General features: G+C 44.2%; 1 protein-coding gene across 23 annotated transcripts in view; it reads right to left on the reverse strand.

The window, feature by feature from the left end:
• PCM1 (pericentriolar material 1) overlaps positions 1-16,272 on the reverse strand; it is an 88,552-nt gene that overhangs the window by 34,356 nt on the left and 37,924 nt on the right. For all 23 annotated transcript variants that reach the window (XM_073341890.2, XM_073341897.2, XM_073341889.2 and 20 more), the window contains 2 exons: positions 7,683-7,814; positions 447-637 (listed from right to left, as the gene is read on the reverse strand). In XM_073341890.2, the coding sequence (XP_073197991.2) occupies positions 447-637; positions 7,683-7,814 (323 nt within the window). The remainder of the gene's footprint in view (positions 1-446; positions 638-7,682; positions 7,815-16,272) is intronic.

A 16,272-nucleotide genomic window follows, 5' to 3' on the forward strand; every position in this document is an offset into this window, starting at 1 on the left:
ACCTAGTATTTTAGGTATTTGACAGCATTTTTCATACAGCCCTTTTTCCTTGTTTATAAGGGTTTTTCCCAAGTAATGGAGAAAAAAGAGAAAAAGCATTTTGAAAAATATAATATCAAAACCCCAACAAAATGGCAGGAAGCTCATAAGCAAGTGGGTATATCTCAGAAAACTTTTAGGTAATGTTTTGAAAGTGACTAGATTATAAATTTACAGTATGTCTTTAAAACTAAAAACAGTTTACTACTTTTTCCATTAAACACTGGATGTGGAATTTTGTTCCAAGTAAACAGAATTAAAAGAGTTTCTTACTAATTTATTTTTAAATTGAATACCTGTGAGACATTGTTCACAACAAATGTGAAATATACAGTAAAGGATTCCAGACTCCAAAGGTAAGACCATTTAAAGTGGGGGGGGGGGGGGAGGGTGACTCATGCTCTTACTTTTCCATCCTACTTTGTTGTGGAGTACATTGGGTCTCTGATCCATCACTTTTAACAGATGCAGCAACAGTAGATGTGGTTTCTGCCAGATCTCTTCTCCTCTGGTGTTCAGCCATTAAAGCTTCAAGCTGCTTTCTTCTCTGTCGTAACTCTTCCCTTAAAATCTCATGCCTACGCATCTCAGACCATAGCTATTTGAAATAAAATAGTTTGATCCTTCTGTTTCATTTTCCACATTTAACTATATTCAAAACCATTAAACAAACTAACAAATTAGGCAAAGCTATGGTTTTTCAAAATTAATTTGATGTGACTATATAGCAGAACAAGCAAAACGAAGAAAAAAACCTAAATTTCAGCTTGACAAACCTATGATCTAAGTTTCACCTTTTATGTTGTAAGAATAGAATGCAAGTTATGTCAACAAAAGTGAGGCTGATAAAATGATGATTCTCCTGTAATATTAAGAGGTGATCAGGACTGGGGCCACATGTGCAAAGGGCTTCACAAACTCATAAAAAATAGTCTCTGTCCTGAACACCTTAAAATCTAAAAAGATAAGCAACATAAGAAAGTGGGGAGAGAAGAATCCAATCAAATTGTTTATATTAATACTCTAGAAGAATAATGAAAGTGTATGATGATCTCCATTTATCACTCAAGCTAACCATCATTAACTCGCTGATTTCTTACAAATGTCAAGGCAGAATAGGAGGAATTTGAAAGAAAAAAGTGGTAGTGGTTTTATGGATCACTTCATGAGCATAGGAAGCATGAATGAAGGGACAGATGTTTCTGCAAGAAGCTGTGGCCCTAGCCTCTCCCCTGGCTATATAAGGACAGGTCCCCACTCCTCTCATTTCCTTCGCACAAAATGTCCAGAGTACAAATGCCGATCCAGAAGGGAAGGAGGATGGGTTGTGGAATACATACCTGCATCACCAATATACAGAGGACCAAGTGGCAGCCGTGCAAATGTCAAATATAGGAACATGCAAGTCCCAGGGTATTAGAGACAAAGTGGGTGACGTAATATCTATTATTGGACCAACTTCTGTGGGTGTGAGAGAAACTCTGTGTAAGATTGTCTCTCTCACCAACAGAAGTTGGTCTAATAAAAGATTACCTTACCCACCTTCTCTCTCCAATTTGCAAACATTGCTTAGAAATGCCACTGAGTTTGCCTGGGCCTTCATGGAATGAGCTTGCACGCGTTGAGGCGGCACAGTCTGAGCTACTTCGTATGCTGTCAGGATACAGGAAGTTATCCACCCAGAAATCACTTGTGAAGAGATCACTTGCCTCTTCATTTGGTCCACATATGAAACAAACAGATGAAATGAAGAATGGAAAGGTTTAGTCCTATCCAGACAAAAGGCTAAACAATCGCCTGACATCCAATATGTGAAGATGCTACTCATCTGGGATTGAGTGCAGCTCAGGGAAGAACCCTGGTAGATACGTAACTTGGTTCAAAAGAAACTGAGAAACCTCTTTAGATAAAAACTTAAAAATGTGGCTGCAAAGTTACTTTGTCTTTGGAAAACTGTACATAAGGAGGTTCTGGTATCAAAGCCCGCAACTCTCTCTCACACACACACACCCCTTCCAGATGTTTTTGTCAGAAGGGAAGCAGTTTTATGACACAGAAGAAGGAAGTGCCAGAGGCTTGAATGGTGGTCTCATAAGAGCCGCTAAGACGATATCAAGGTCCCACAAAGGGAACCAGTTCTTTAACCAGTGGATGGAGACAAATGACTCCTTTCAAGAACCTCGCTTCCATGGAGTTCAAACACACTGACTTCCCATGGATAGGTGAATGAAACGTGGAAATCACCGCCAGGTGCACTCTAACAAACTAAGTGCAAGACCAGAAGACTGAAGGTGTCAGCAGGTACACCCAAATATCCTGGATACAAGCCATTTTCGGTTGAATTCCCCAGGCTAACGACCTGAGGAGGTTGGAGAACTAACATTGTCTTGGCCACGGTGGAGCAATGAGAATGAGGTTGTCATGATCCAATTTCAGCTTGAGAATGATCTGCAGAATAATCGGAATTGGAAGAAAAGAATCCCAGCTCAGGTGGAAAGCATTGCTCACCGAGCCTGGACTGAGACCTCTCAAAAAGCAAGAGAGAGACGATTGTCGAGAATCCATAAAGATGGATTACTGGATACTGGGCTTCAGAAACCACTCATGATTCAGGGAGAAATTTCTACTCAGGTGATCCACCAGGTGATCCTAGAACCCAGGTAAATGATCAGCAATAGGATAATGTTTTCTCCGATGCAAAACTGCCAGAACCTGATGACCTCTTGACATAGCAGGTTGGCGCATGCTCCCTCCTTTCTGTTCACGTAATACCTCACAGTGGTATTATCAGTAAGGATGTGCATCGCCGAGTCCCTGATGTGATCTTAAAGGGCCTGATTGGCACTGTAGATGGCACAAAGCTCCAGGACACTGATATGCAGAGAAGTTTCCTATTGTGATCACAGGCCTTTCAGCAATCCCAGATGCACTCCCTAACCTACTAAAGAGGCATCGATGGAGACTTAGTGAAGGAAACACCCTTGCACACATTGCCCTGAGCCTCTCACCACCATAAGGACTCGAGGATCGGCAGAGGAAGTCGGACCGGTCCATCCACGAGTTCAGATGACAAATCAACTTTAGCCACATTTGAAGAGGACGAAGGCACAACCTGATATATTGGATTACTTATTTGCATGCAGCCACAGGGCCTAGCAACCTCAGGCATACACAGACTATTGTTGACGGTTGAGTTCCCTGCAGCTCCAGAGATAGGTGGCAAATCGCATGGAATTGGTCAGTAGTAACACTCGAACTCAGAGTCTAGTAGGGCCCCAATGAACTTGATTCTTTGAGTTGGAACCAATGTTGACTTTCCACTGTTTAGGATGAGACTTAGATGATCAAGTAAGTGTAGAATGAACTGAACATGAGAGGGGTCTTCTTCTCTGGACTTGCTTCTGAGGAACTAATCATCCAGATAGAAGAAGATATGAATTCTCTTCCTGAGGTATGCTGTCACCACAATTATGCACTTGTTAACATGCCAGGTGGGAGTGGAAGACAGACCAAAAGGAAGCATGGTATACTGATAGTGCTGGTCCAGCATGACTAACCACAGAAACCGCCTGTGGCTTGGGAGCACTGCTACATGGAAATAAGCATCCTGAAGGTCCAGCAAACCAGTTGCAATTTAACACAGGGAGGATAGTTGCTGAGGTGACCAGATGGAATCCCACATATCTGATGTATTTGTTGAGGTCACACAGGACATGACTCATCCCTCAGGGGAGTAGAATCCCTGTCCCCAACATTGCAGTGGAACCTCCTCTACAGCCCCCAAAGCCAGTAGAGACTGAACCTGCTCCAGGAGCTGTGTCTTGTGGGAGGGGTCCCTGAAGAGGGATGGAGGGGGAACTGTATGGCACAACCCCGGGTAATTGAGTCCCAAACACTAAAAAAAATGAGCCAGCCTGACCCTGAACAGGGGTAATGAAGATAGACTTCTGCTTGGGACATACAAGTCAAAATAGGCGCTTACTGGTTGCCAGTGGAGGACAAGCCAGTCATATACAGAGAGCAATGCCTGCTGATTCGCAGTGCACGTCTGCCAGGAAGAAGTAGTATAAATCTTCCTCCCCATTCCCTCCTGGACTCTGTCTTTAGTACAGATTTATATCTTCACTGTCATTACTGTGGTTACCACAACAGAGTTAGGGGCTGGTGGGAGCAGAAACCTTCAAAACCCAGCATGGGATTGAAGTATGACTTCTCCGCACACTTTGTCTTAGGAAATTATGAAGTTGGAGTATACCAGAGTGTCTTTGCAGATTCCAAGACAGCCTCATTTATCAGACCGGCTATTCTCCCTGGAGCTGATGACTGGAGAAGATCCAGCAGCTTACGTGTATTCTCCTGCATAAATTCAGCCTGGATGCCTAATGTAGCAGACATACACCTAAGAAGGTCCTAATATGCCTTAAAGTCCTCAAACATCAAAGGAGAGCAAGAGCCTGGCATGGCAGAGCTGTCCGGAGATGCTTTTGCTCCACCAGTGACAGGTCCTTTCTTAACCCACAGTTGGGATTGGAGGCCCAGACGGACAGGCTCAGAGTCGCCTGTAGCTGAGACTGTTTGGGAATGGAAGCCACCCATGGGATCCGTGATCTTGTTTTGGAGCAGGATAAATAATGGGACCTGAAAGACCAAGGAGTGTCCCAAGGATTCCAAGGCGGCCACTAGAGAAATGGATATGACATTGGTGATCAGCAGACACTGGGCCAAGAGCCCCCCTCTTGACTGCAGAAACTATGCCAACCTCCGTACCGATGGTGAGCCAAGGACAGTCTCTAGCGCCTATCAGACAATGACAAAGGGGAGGACGATCTGAACCTGGATCTCGAGGAGTCGCAGAGATTCTCTGGTGACAATGGAGCCAGCCACAACTGAGCAAACAAATGACCAGATTCATCTGAAGCCCAACAGAGATAGCATCAATGCCAAAAAGGAAGGGGGAATCTGCACTGAACGAGACACTCCCCCACCCAGTACCGGAAGAGGCACCAGCACCAAGGCCAAGGACCATGGCCGAAGGGGACATCAGCATGGCAGGGGTCTTTGGTGCTAGGCACAGCACTGGCCTCAGTTCCACAGTCTGGGACCTGGGCTGCGGTGCTGATGAACCCAGCAGCTTTACAACCCAGCCAGAATGGGCCAAGGGCACAATGGAAGATGACGCATAGAAGCTACAGCACCTTCAAACTCCTGAACCACTGGAGAGTCATGGACTGAGAGATAAAGCAGGTCTGATGCCACCTGATACACCTCAAGCATGGAGGCAGTCAGCACTGGTGCAGACATCATCGGTACCAGACTCACTGGATGCCCCATGGCTGGAACCAGAGTTGATATGGGCTCTTGCTGATCTTGGCACTGTACCAAGGAGAGGTTAGATAGATGGACCTGTTCCACTGCGCGTGCCAGGAGTATGGTGCTGGTGAACATTCCTCTTAGAAGATGAGGAAGTCTCAGAGAAACTTGGAGTGCTCCATAATTAGTCTTATGGGACATCTTCCTCGCCTCACCAAAGGAGGGAGAGCAACGCCTCTTCCTCTTGGAGGAAGCACTAGAGTCCGAACGTGAAGTCGCATCACTTGCTGGTTCTGACACCAACCGCCAAGCAGACGAGGGTCTCAGTGCTGAAGCGAGCCTCTTGGCCTGTTCCAGAAGGTGCTGCTTCACCCGTAAGTCTCTTGCCACCTCAGCTCTCTTTTTGAATGACATATAGGTGGAACACCATTCCTTATCATATCCCTCAGCCACAATAAGCACCTCATGTGAGAATCTCACACACACACAAAAAAAGACAGGCTAGTTTTCTGAGAGTTTTTCCACTAGATTATGAGACCAAAAACGTGAGATGAAAATATCACACAAAGCTTCAACGTAAGGCACAGGCGGTGAAAAAGAACTGAGTGGGAGTCAGGACAGAGCTGCCCTTATATAGCTAGAGGAGGGGCTAGGGCCTTTAACGCACAAATGCTTTCCTTCTGGGCATTGCTAGGCAAAGTTCTCCAGCTTCAGTGCACTGGGCACATGTACACCTACGTGGAATACATGGCTGCATCTACTCAAAGAGAGTAGGATGAAGTAATGGTTACGTACGGAGGAGCAAAGTTGTGAAGGACCTTGAAATCAAGAAGACACTTGAACCCGATGCAGTGAAACAGGGTAGTGGAGGAATTCAAAGGGGAAGGTAATATGGTTACAGCAGCAGGTAAACATAACTTTTGAATAGTTTCGAGCAGTGTTTTGAATAGATTTGAATGAGGTGATAAAGATGTCAGGGAAGACAGATAAGGTGGTATATTATACAAAGCATGAAGGCAAGCAGGCTGTTTTTGTTGCGAAACAGCTGAACACCTTTCTAGGCAAAGTTTCAGATATCTCTGAAAATATGAATTTGTTTATAGAAAAGGCTATATTTGGAAGTTAAAAATCAAAAGTTACTTGTGGAGTTTTAGAAATATGATCATCACTACATGCTCTTACTGTTATACCAGGACCTCTTTTTTTTTTTTTTTTTTTTTTAAAGTAGAAAGAGACCCACACTGGTTATCAAAAGGCAAATTTAACTACATATATATTTGTAAGATGCCTAACTTTAACCAAATCCTGCTTTTCAAAAGATCTTGGAAACCCAACCAAATATATTTTAAAAAATTTGAGTTTAAAGCATGAGTATGCAAAATGGTCACCCATAGCTGGGACAGCATCATGTTATTAACCATAGTGTTGTGAAAAATATTAAATGGAAAAACATAACTGGTAAGTGAAAATGTATAGTTGATCGCACAGCAACACCTATCGTTAAGGGTGTACAAGCATTTTGTTCTAAAGGATAATTTTTAGACCTCTGTAATTTATCTCTTTACCCTTTGTTCTATTCTCATTTTTTGTTTTCAAGTCCCCAGTAAAAAATTTTCAGCCATTTGAGAACAAAAACATGACACAATACCATCTTGTCTTTATTTATAAAAAAACATTTATCCAACACTGTTAGAAGGCAAAAGCTATAAATCTTGCAAGAATACTCCTTCAATAAGACATCACCTTTTACCTTTTGGTGGTTTAGGGGAAAATCTTGAATTCAGTGACATTACAAGGATTTTAGACAGACAAAATTTCAGTTAATTGATAAAACTAATGATCTGCCAATGTAAACTAAGCAGAGTGTGTGTGTTTACATACGGTGAAATTATCCAGTTATAACATGTCAGGATGGAACAGTGGAGCTACATTTGCATGCACGAGGCAGATCCCTGGGAAACTAATTTTAAGATGTAAGCATGTGTGAAAGAGTGTCTGTCTCATATTCTACATGAACTCCCTGATTGGATGGGCTGTTCTTGGAATCCAGTTTCCTTGGAGATCATTCAATCCCTCTGGTTATAATTCCAAAATCATATCCCTTTTACAGCCAAATTCTGCAATATTTGCTTAAATATTTCTTTTTTGGCAAATACTTCTTGCTACTAAGGTTCAATGTTTGCTTTCTACAAACACACTTTTAAAAATAAACACATCTCAACATGTATATAAAAGACTTAAAATGTTTCAAAATATTTAAAAGGTATTTAAGGGTTTGTTTGTTTTTTTTAAAAGAGTAACTGACTCACAAGCAAGTCAGAAATGTCAAGTACCTCATTGTCCACTGTTACTGATTCTTCAGGTTCAAGAATAGGATTGCCTGCTGTGCTACTTTCAACAGCTGGTGTTGAAGTAGCAGGTGAGGCTGGTCTATTTGCTGGGCAATTCCCCAAGCTAGCTGACAACTGAAAGAAAAAGAAGATTTTAAAATTAAATAAAATATATATTACTAGAGTAAAACATATGTAATAAATTATTGCGTTCTGAAATTTCTACTTATTTCTTACTGTTATTGGATACAGCTATTCCCCGCTCCCTCCAACTACTCATCCCCAACTCAATTTTAGACTTGAGATATCAGCTCAAAGTCAACATATGCTATGAAGAATAGTCTCAGAACTAACATTACCTATACTTCAACCAGCATGCAGCCCATCTTACATTATGATCAATGCTACGTATAATATAAATGAAATCAGAAACTTTGTAATCACAAATGAATTTTAAAAACTCAAACCAACATTGTGCAATGTGGTAGAATACTGGTCCCTTTAGCTCTTTTAGTAATTGCAGCATTTTCAACTGCCTAAATGAAACATACTTTTGAAGAAAAGGCAACATCTTGTTAACTTTCATTTTGAGAGAACCAGTGTTACCTTCAGATCTAGGATATATTCCAGATTTAGGGAAAGATTGTAGTGAAAATGAAGTACACAAAAATTAACAAACTTTGCAAAGTTTGGTAAGATGGGCTCATCTGAGCTTCTGTTTTAATGCAGCCAAATATAAAGTCACCTTCACAAGATGAGACATTACTCTGGAATAGAGGGGTTCTGAAAAGGACTTAAGGTTCATAGTAAATAAGCTAATGACCATGAGTTTCCAGTGAGATTATGTAGCTAAAAGGGCAAATGCAATCCTTGCACCTATAAGAAGGAGATCACCACACAGGAGCAGAGAGGCAGAATCTAGCTCTGTATATGGCAGTACCGAGACCATTACTAAAATACAGTGTCCACTTTTTCAAATTTTTCAGTATTCATTCAGGAGTTCAGAAAGGAGCTACAAGAACAATTTGAAGTCTGAAAAACATGCCTTATATAGTGAGCCCTGGTCTACACTAGGACTTTAGGTCGAATTTAGCAGCGTTAAATCGATTTAACCCTGCACCCGTCCACACGACAAAGCCCTTTTTTTCAACTTAAAGGGCTCTTAAAATTGATTTCCTTACTCCACTCCCGACAAGAGGATCAGTGCTGAAATCGGCCTTGCCGGGTCAAATTTGGGGTACTGTGGACGCAATTAGATGGTATTGGCCTCCCGGAACTATCCCAGAGTGTTCCATTGTGACCGCTCTGAACAGCATTCTCAACTCAGATGAACTAGCCAGGTAGACAGGAAAAGGCGTGCGAACTTTTGAATTTCATTTCCTGTTTGGCCAGCGTGACAAGCTGCAGGTGACCATGCAGAGCTCATCAGCAGAGGTGACCATGATGGAGTCCCAGAATCGCAAAAGAGCTCCAGCATGGACCGAACGGGAGGTACGGGATCTGATTGCTGTATGGGGAGAGGAATCCGTGCTATCAGAACTCCGTTCCAGTTTTCGAAATGCCAAAACATTTGTCAAAATCTCCCAGGGCATGAAGGACAGAGGCCATAACAGGACCCGCAGCAGTGCCACTTGAAACTTAGAGCTGAGGCAAGCCTACCAGAAAACCAGAGAGGCAAATGGCCGCTCCGGGTCAGAGTCCAAAACATGCCACTAACCCAACCCTGTTGTTTGACTCCTTCAACGGAGATAGAGGCAACACGGAAGCAGGTTTTGGGGACAAAGAAGCTGATGATGATGAGGAGGTTGTAGATAGCTCACAGCAAGCAAGCAGAGAAACCAATTTTCCCAACAGCCAGGAACTGTTCCTCACCCTGGACCTGGAGCCAGTACCTCCTGGACCCGCCAGGCAGAGAAGGGACCTCTGGTGAGTGTAAGTTTTAAAATAGTATACATGGTTTTAAAGCAAGAGTGCTTCAGGATTAATTTGCCCTGGTATTCGCGACCAGTACAGCTACTGGAAAAGTCTGTTAACGTGTCTGGGGATGGAGCAGAAATCCTCCAGGGACATCTCCATAAAGCTCTCCTGGATGTACTCCCAAAGCCCTTGCAAAAGGTTTCTGGGGAAGGCAGCCTTATTCCGTCCACCATGGTAGGACACTTTACCACGCCAGGCCAGTAGCACGTACTCGGGAATCATTGCAGAACAAAGCATTGCAGTGTATGTTTGCTAGCATTCAAACAACATCCGTTCTTTATCTCTGTGTTATCCTCAGGAGAGTGATATTGTTCATGGTCACCTGGTTGAGGGTGCTTTTCTTAAGGGGACATTCAGAGGTACCCGTTCCTGCTGGGCTGTTTGCCTGTGGCTGAACAGAAATGTTCCCCGCTGTTGGCCATGGGGCAGGGGGAGGAGTTAGCCACGTGATAGGGGGAGGCGAAATGCGACCTTGTAATAAAAACACATGTGCTATGTATGTAATGTTAACAGCAAGGTTTATCGTGAAAGAGTGTACCCATTTTTCTATAAAATATGTCATTTTAAATACCACTGTCCCTTCTTTTTTTCTCTACCAGCTGCATGTGTTTCAAGGACCACAAGATCTTCTCCTTCCCAGAGGCTAGCGAAGATTAGAAGGCGAAAAAAACACACTTGCGATGAAATGTTCTCTGAGCTCATGCTGTACTCCCACACTGACAGAGCACAGACGAACGGGTGGAGGCAGACAATGTCAGAGTGCAGGAAAGCACAAAATGATTGGGAGGAGAGGTGACCGGCTAAAGAGAAGGCTGAAGTTGATCGGTGGCGGCAGTGTGATGAGAGAAGGCAGGATTCAATGCTGAGGCTGCTGGAGGATCAAACTCATATGTTCCAGCGTATGGTTGAGCTGCAGGAAAGGCAGCTGGAGCACAGACCGCCACTACAGCCCCTGTGTAACCAAACGCTCTCCTCCCCAAGTTCCATAATCTCCTCACCCAGATGCCCAAGAACGTGGTGGGGGAGCCTCCGGCCACCCAGCCACTCCACCCTAGAGGATTGCCCAAGCAACAGAAGGCTGGCATTCAATAACTTAAAATTTTAAGCTTTTAAAGTGCTGTGCGGCCTTGTCCCTCCCTCTTCCACCACCCCTCCCAGTGCTTCTCTCCTCCACCACCCCTCCTGGGCTACCTTGACAGTTATCCCCCTATTTGTGTGATGAATTAATAAAGAATGCATGAATGTGAAGCAACAATGACTTTATTGCCTCTGCAAGCGGTGATTGAAGGCGGGAGGGGAGGGGAGGGCGGTTGGCTTACAGGGAAATAGAGTGAACCAAGGGGCGAGGGGTTTTCATCAACGAGAAACAAACAGAACTTTCATACTGTAGCCTGGCCAGTGATGAAACTGGTTTTCAAAGCTCCTCTGATGCGTACCGTGCCCTCCTGCACTCTTCTAACTGCCCTGGTGTCTGGCTGTGCGTAACCAGCGGCCAGGCAATTTGCCTCAACCTCCCACCCCGCCATAAACGTCTCCTCCTTACTCTCACAGATATTGTGGAGCACACAGCAAGCAGTAACAACAGTGGGAATATTGGTTTTGCTGAGGTCTAAGCGAGTCAGTAAACTGCACCAGTGCGCTTTTAAACCTCCAAACGCACATTCTACCACCATTCTGCACTTGCTCAGCCTGTAGTTGAACAGCTCCTAACTATTGTCCAGGCTGCCTGTGTATGGCTTCATGAGCCATGGCATTAAGAGGTAGGCTGGGTCCCCAAGAATAATGATAGGCATTTCAGCATCCCCAATGGTTATTTTCTGGTCTGGGAATAAAGTCCCTTCCTGCAGCTTTTGAAACAGACCAGAGTTCCTGAAGATGCGAGCGTCATGGACCTTTCCCGGCCATCCCACGTTGATGTTGGTGAAACGTTCCTTATGATCCACCAGTGCTTGCAGTACTATTGAAAAGTACCCCTTGCAGTTTATGTACTCGCCGGCTTGGTGCTCCGGTGCCAAGATAGGGATATGGGTTCCGTCTATGGCCCCACCACAGTTAGGGAATCCCATTGCAACAAAGCCATCCACTATGACCTGCACATTTCCCAGGGTCACTACCCTTGATATCAGCAGATCTTTGATTGCATGGGCTACTTGCATCACAGCAGCCCCCACAGTAGAGTTGCCCACTCTAAATTGATTCCTGACTGACCGGTAGCTGTCTGGCATTGCAGGCCTGCACAGGGCTATTGCCACTCGTTTCTCAACTGCGAGGGCTGCTCTCATCTTGGTATTCATGTGCTTCACGGCAGGGGAAAGCAAGTCACAAAGTTCCATGAAAGTGCCCTTATGCATGAGAAAGTTTCGCAGCCACTGGGAATCGTCCCAGACCTGCAACACTATGCGGTCCCACCAGTCTGTGCTTGTTTCCCGGGCCCAGAATCGGCCTTCCACTGCATGAACCTGCCCCGTTAGCACCATGATGCCCGCATTGCCAGGGCCCGTGCTTTGAGAGAAGTCTGTCCATGTCCTCATCACTCTCGTCACTGAGCTGACGTCGTCTACTCGCCCAGTATCGCTCTGCCAGGTTCTGGTGCTGCATATACTGCTGGATAATGTGCGTGGTGTTTAATGTGCTCCTAATTGCCAAAGTGATCTGAACAGGCTCCATGCTTGCCGTGGTATGGCGTCTGCACAGAAAAAAAAGGCATAGAACGATTGTCTGCCGTTGCTCTGACAGAGGGAGGGGCGACTGACGACATGGCTTACAGAGTTGGCTTACAGGGAATTAAAATCAACAAAGGGGGTGGCTTTATATTAAGGAGAAACAAACAACTGTCACACAGAATGGCCCCAAGGACTGAACTCAAAATCCTGGGTTTAGCAGGCCAATGCTCAACCCACTGAGCTATCCCCCCCGCAGGTATTTCAGGCAGGACTGAATCTCCATTAAACTTTTCAAGGTGCCCCTGACAGACCTCACCAAAATGACTGTCGGCTGCTGATTTCACAGAGGGAGGAGCAAATGAATACAAAACAAATCTAGTGTATTTCTTGTTTTGATCCACTCCATCTATCTTTTACATCTTTGGCTAGCAGCAGACGGTGCCTGCTCAGCAGAAGATGGTGCAATAGGACTGCCTGCAGGACTAAAGAGAATGACCTGGTCTATTTTAAGTCCCTGCGACCATGTCTGCCCAGGCACTCCTGACCAACCTTACCGAGGCAGCCAGGAGCACCTTGGACATGACGACAATGGTTATCAGGCCTATTCATAGATATTAAGGTCAGAAGGGACCATTATGATCATCTAGTCCGACCTCCTGCACAACGCAGGCCACAGAATCTCACCCACCCACTCCTGCAAAAAAACCTCTCACCTATGTCTGAGCGATTGAAGTCCTCAAATTGTGGTTTAAAGACTTCAAGGAGCAGAGAATCCTCCAGCACATGACCCGTGCTTCATGCTACAGAAGAAGGCGAAAAACCTCCAGGGCCTCTTCCAATCTGCCCTGGAGGAAAATTCCTTCCCGACCCCAAATATGGCGATCAGCTAAACCCTGAGCATATGGGCAAGATTCGCCAGCCAGATACCCAGGAAAGATTTCTTTGTAGTAACTCAGATCCCACCCCATCTAACATCCCATCACAGGCCATTGGGCCTATTTACCATGAATAAAGATCAATTAATTACCAAAATCATGTTATCCCATCATACCATCTCCTCCATAAACTTACCGAGTTTAATCTTAAAGCCAGATAGGTCTTTTGCCCCCACTGCTTCCCTTGGAAGGCTATTCCAAAACTTCACTCCTGTGATGGTTAGAAACCTTTGTCTAATTTCAAGTCTAAACTTCCCAGTGACCAGTTTATATCCATTTGTTCTTGTGTCCACATTGGTACTGAGCTAAAATAATTCCTCTCCCTCTCCGGTATTTATCCCTCTGATATATTTATAGAGAGCAATCATATCTCCCCTCAACCTTCTTTTAGTTAGGCTAAACAAGCGAAGCTCCTTGAGTCTCCTTTCATAAGACAGGTTTTCCATTCCTCGGATCATCTTAGTAGCCCTTCTCTGTACCGGTTCCAGTTTGAATTCACCCTTCTTAAACATGGGAGACCAGAACTGCACACAGTATTCCAGGTGAGGTTTCACCAGTGCCTTGTATAACGGTACTAAAACCTCCTTATCCCTACTGGAAAAATCTCTCCTGATGCATCCCAAGACCGCATTAGCTTTTTTCACAGCCATATCACATTGGCAGCTCAGTCATCCTGTGATCAACCAATACTCCAAGGTCCTGCTCCTCCGCCGTTACTTCTAATTGATGCATCCCCAGCTTATAACTAAAATTCTTGTTATTAATCCCTAAACGCATGACCTTGCACTTCTCACTATTAAATTTCATCCTATTACTATTAGTCCAGTTTACAAGGTCATCCCAATCTTCCTGTATGATATCCCGGTCTCTCTCTAAACTGGCAATACCTCCCAGCTTTGTATCATCCGCAAACTTTATTAGCACACTCCCACTTTTTGTGCCGAGGTCAGTAATAAAAAGATTAAATAAGATTGGTCCCAAAACCGATCCCTGAGGAACTCCACTGGTAATCTCCCTCCAGCCTGACAGTTCACCTTTCAGTAGGACCCGCTGTAGTCTCCCTGTTAACCAATTCCTTATCCACCTTTCAATTTTCCTATTGATCCCCATCTTTTCCAATTTAGCTAATAATTCCCCATGTGGCACGGTATCAAACGCCTTACTGAAATCTAGGTAAATCAGATCCACTGCGTTTCCTTTGTCTAAAAAATCTGTTACTTTCTCAAAGAAGGAGATCAGGTTGGTTTGACATGATCTACCTTTTGTAAAGCCATGTTGTATTCTGCCCCATTTACCATTGACCTCAATGTCCTTAACTACTTTCTCCTTCAAAATTTTTTCCAAATTCTTGGATGAAGATTATCTGGGCCCCCCGATTTAGTCCCATTAAGATGTTCAAGTTTGGCTTCTACCTCGGATTTGGTAATCTCTACCTCCGTATCCTCATTCCCATTTGTCATGCTACCATTATCCCTAAGATCCTCTTTAGTCTTATTAAAGACTGAGGCAAAGTAATTGTTTAGATATTGGGCCATGCCTAGATTATCCTTGACTTCCACTCCATCCTCAGTATTTAGCGGTCCCACTTCTTTCCTTGTTTCCTTCTTATTTATAAGACTATAGAACCTTTTACTTTTGGTTTTAATTCCCTTTGCAAGGTCCAACTCTACTTGACTTTTAGCCTGTCTCACTTTATCCCTACATGTTCTGACCTCAATCATCAGGCGTATTGCACCGTCTGCTGCCACAAGGCAATGGGCTGCTGCTGTGTAGCAATGCAGTACCACGTCTGCCAGCACCCAGGAGATGTAGGGTGACAGTGAGCTGAGCGGGCTCCATGCTTGCCGTGGTATGGTGTCTGCATAGGTAACTCAGGAAAAAAGGCGCAAAATAATTGTCTGCCGTTGCTTTCACAGAGGGAGGGAGGGCTTGACGACATGTACCCAGAACCACCTGCAACAATGCTTTTGCCCCATTAGGCATTGGGATCTCAACCCAGAATTCCAATGGGCAGCGGAGACTGCGGGAACTATGGGATAGCTATCCACAGTGCAACGCTCCAGAAGTCTATGCTAGCCTCAGTACTGTGGAAGCACTCCGCCAAGTTAATGCACTTAATGCACTTAGAGCATTTTGTGTGGCGATACACACAAGTGACTATATAAAAACGATTTCTAAAAAACCGACTTCTATAAATTTGACCTAATTTCGTAGCCATACTCTTAAGACGCTCAATATATTGAGTTTATCCAAAAGAGGTGTAAGAAATGAAATGATCATGGTCTACACTACCAGTACATACATAGGGAAGAGATTCTGATTGTAGACGTTGCTAATCTAGTAGGAAAAAGGTATAACGAGATTCAATGTTTGGAAGCTGAAACTAGACAAAATGTCAGACTAGAAATAAGGTGCAAATATTTAACAGTAACAGTAATTTACCACTGGAACATCTTACATAGGAATGTGGTGATTTCTCCATCCTTTGAAGTAAAAATAAAGACTGCATATCTTTCTAGAAAGATATGCTATAGCTCATATAGAAGCTACAACCCTCATCCAGAAATTATCAGGCGAGGTTCTATGGCAAGTGTTACAAAGGAGGTCATACTAGATGATTATAGGTGATCCCTTCTAAGCTTTATCTATAATTATGAATGAGTCAACAAAACCATTGTAAGAACAAAAGTCAACATTATGAGCATAAACAACTTGAAGTTCTGAATTTCAATTTTTCTACTAGAAAAACTACTGCTGTGAGACATTTGGTGCCCCATTGCCTGATTTATTGCAGTGTAGACATAAACCATCACCACCACCCACGCTGGATCTGTGTCAGCAGACTTGGGCTCACAGGGCTCAGGATGTGGGACTATACAATTGCAGTCTAAACGTTCAAGTTCAGACTGGAGCCTGAGCTCTAGGACCCTGCAAGGGGAGAGGGTCCCAGAGACCGGGCTCCAGCCCAAGCCTGAACATTTACACTGCAATTTTAATAGCCCCACAGCCCGAGGCAAC

The sequence above is a fragment of the Lepidochelys kempii genome, chromosome 4, assembly GCF_965140285.1.
Source record: "Lepidochelys kempii isolate rLepKem1 chromosome 4, rLepKem1.hap1, whole genome shotgun sequence".
Lineage (NCBI taxonomy): Eukaryota > Metazoa > Chordata > Testudines > Cheloniidae > Lepidochelys > Lepidochelys kempii.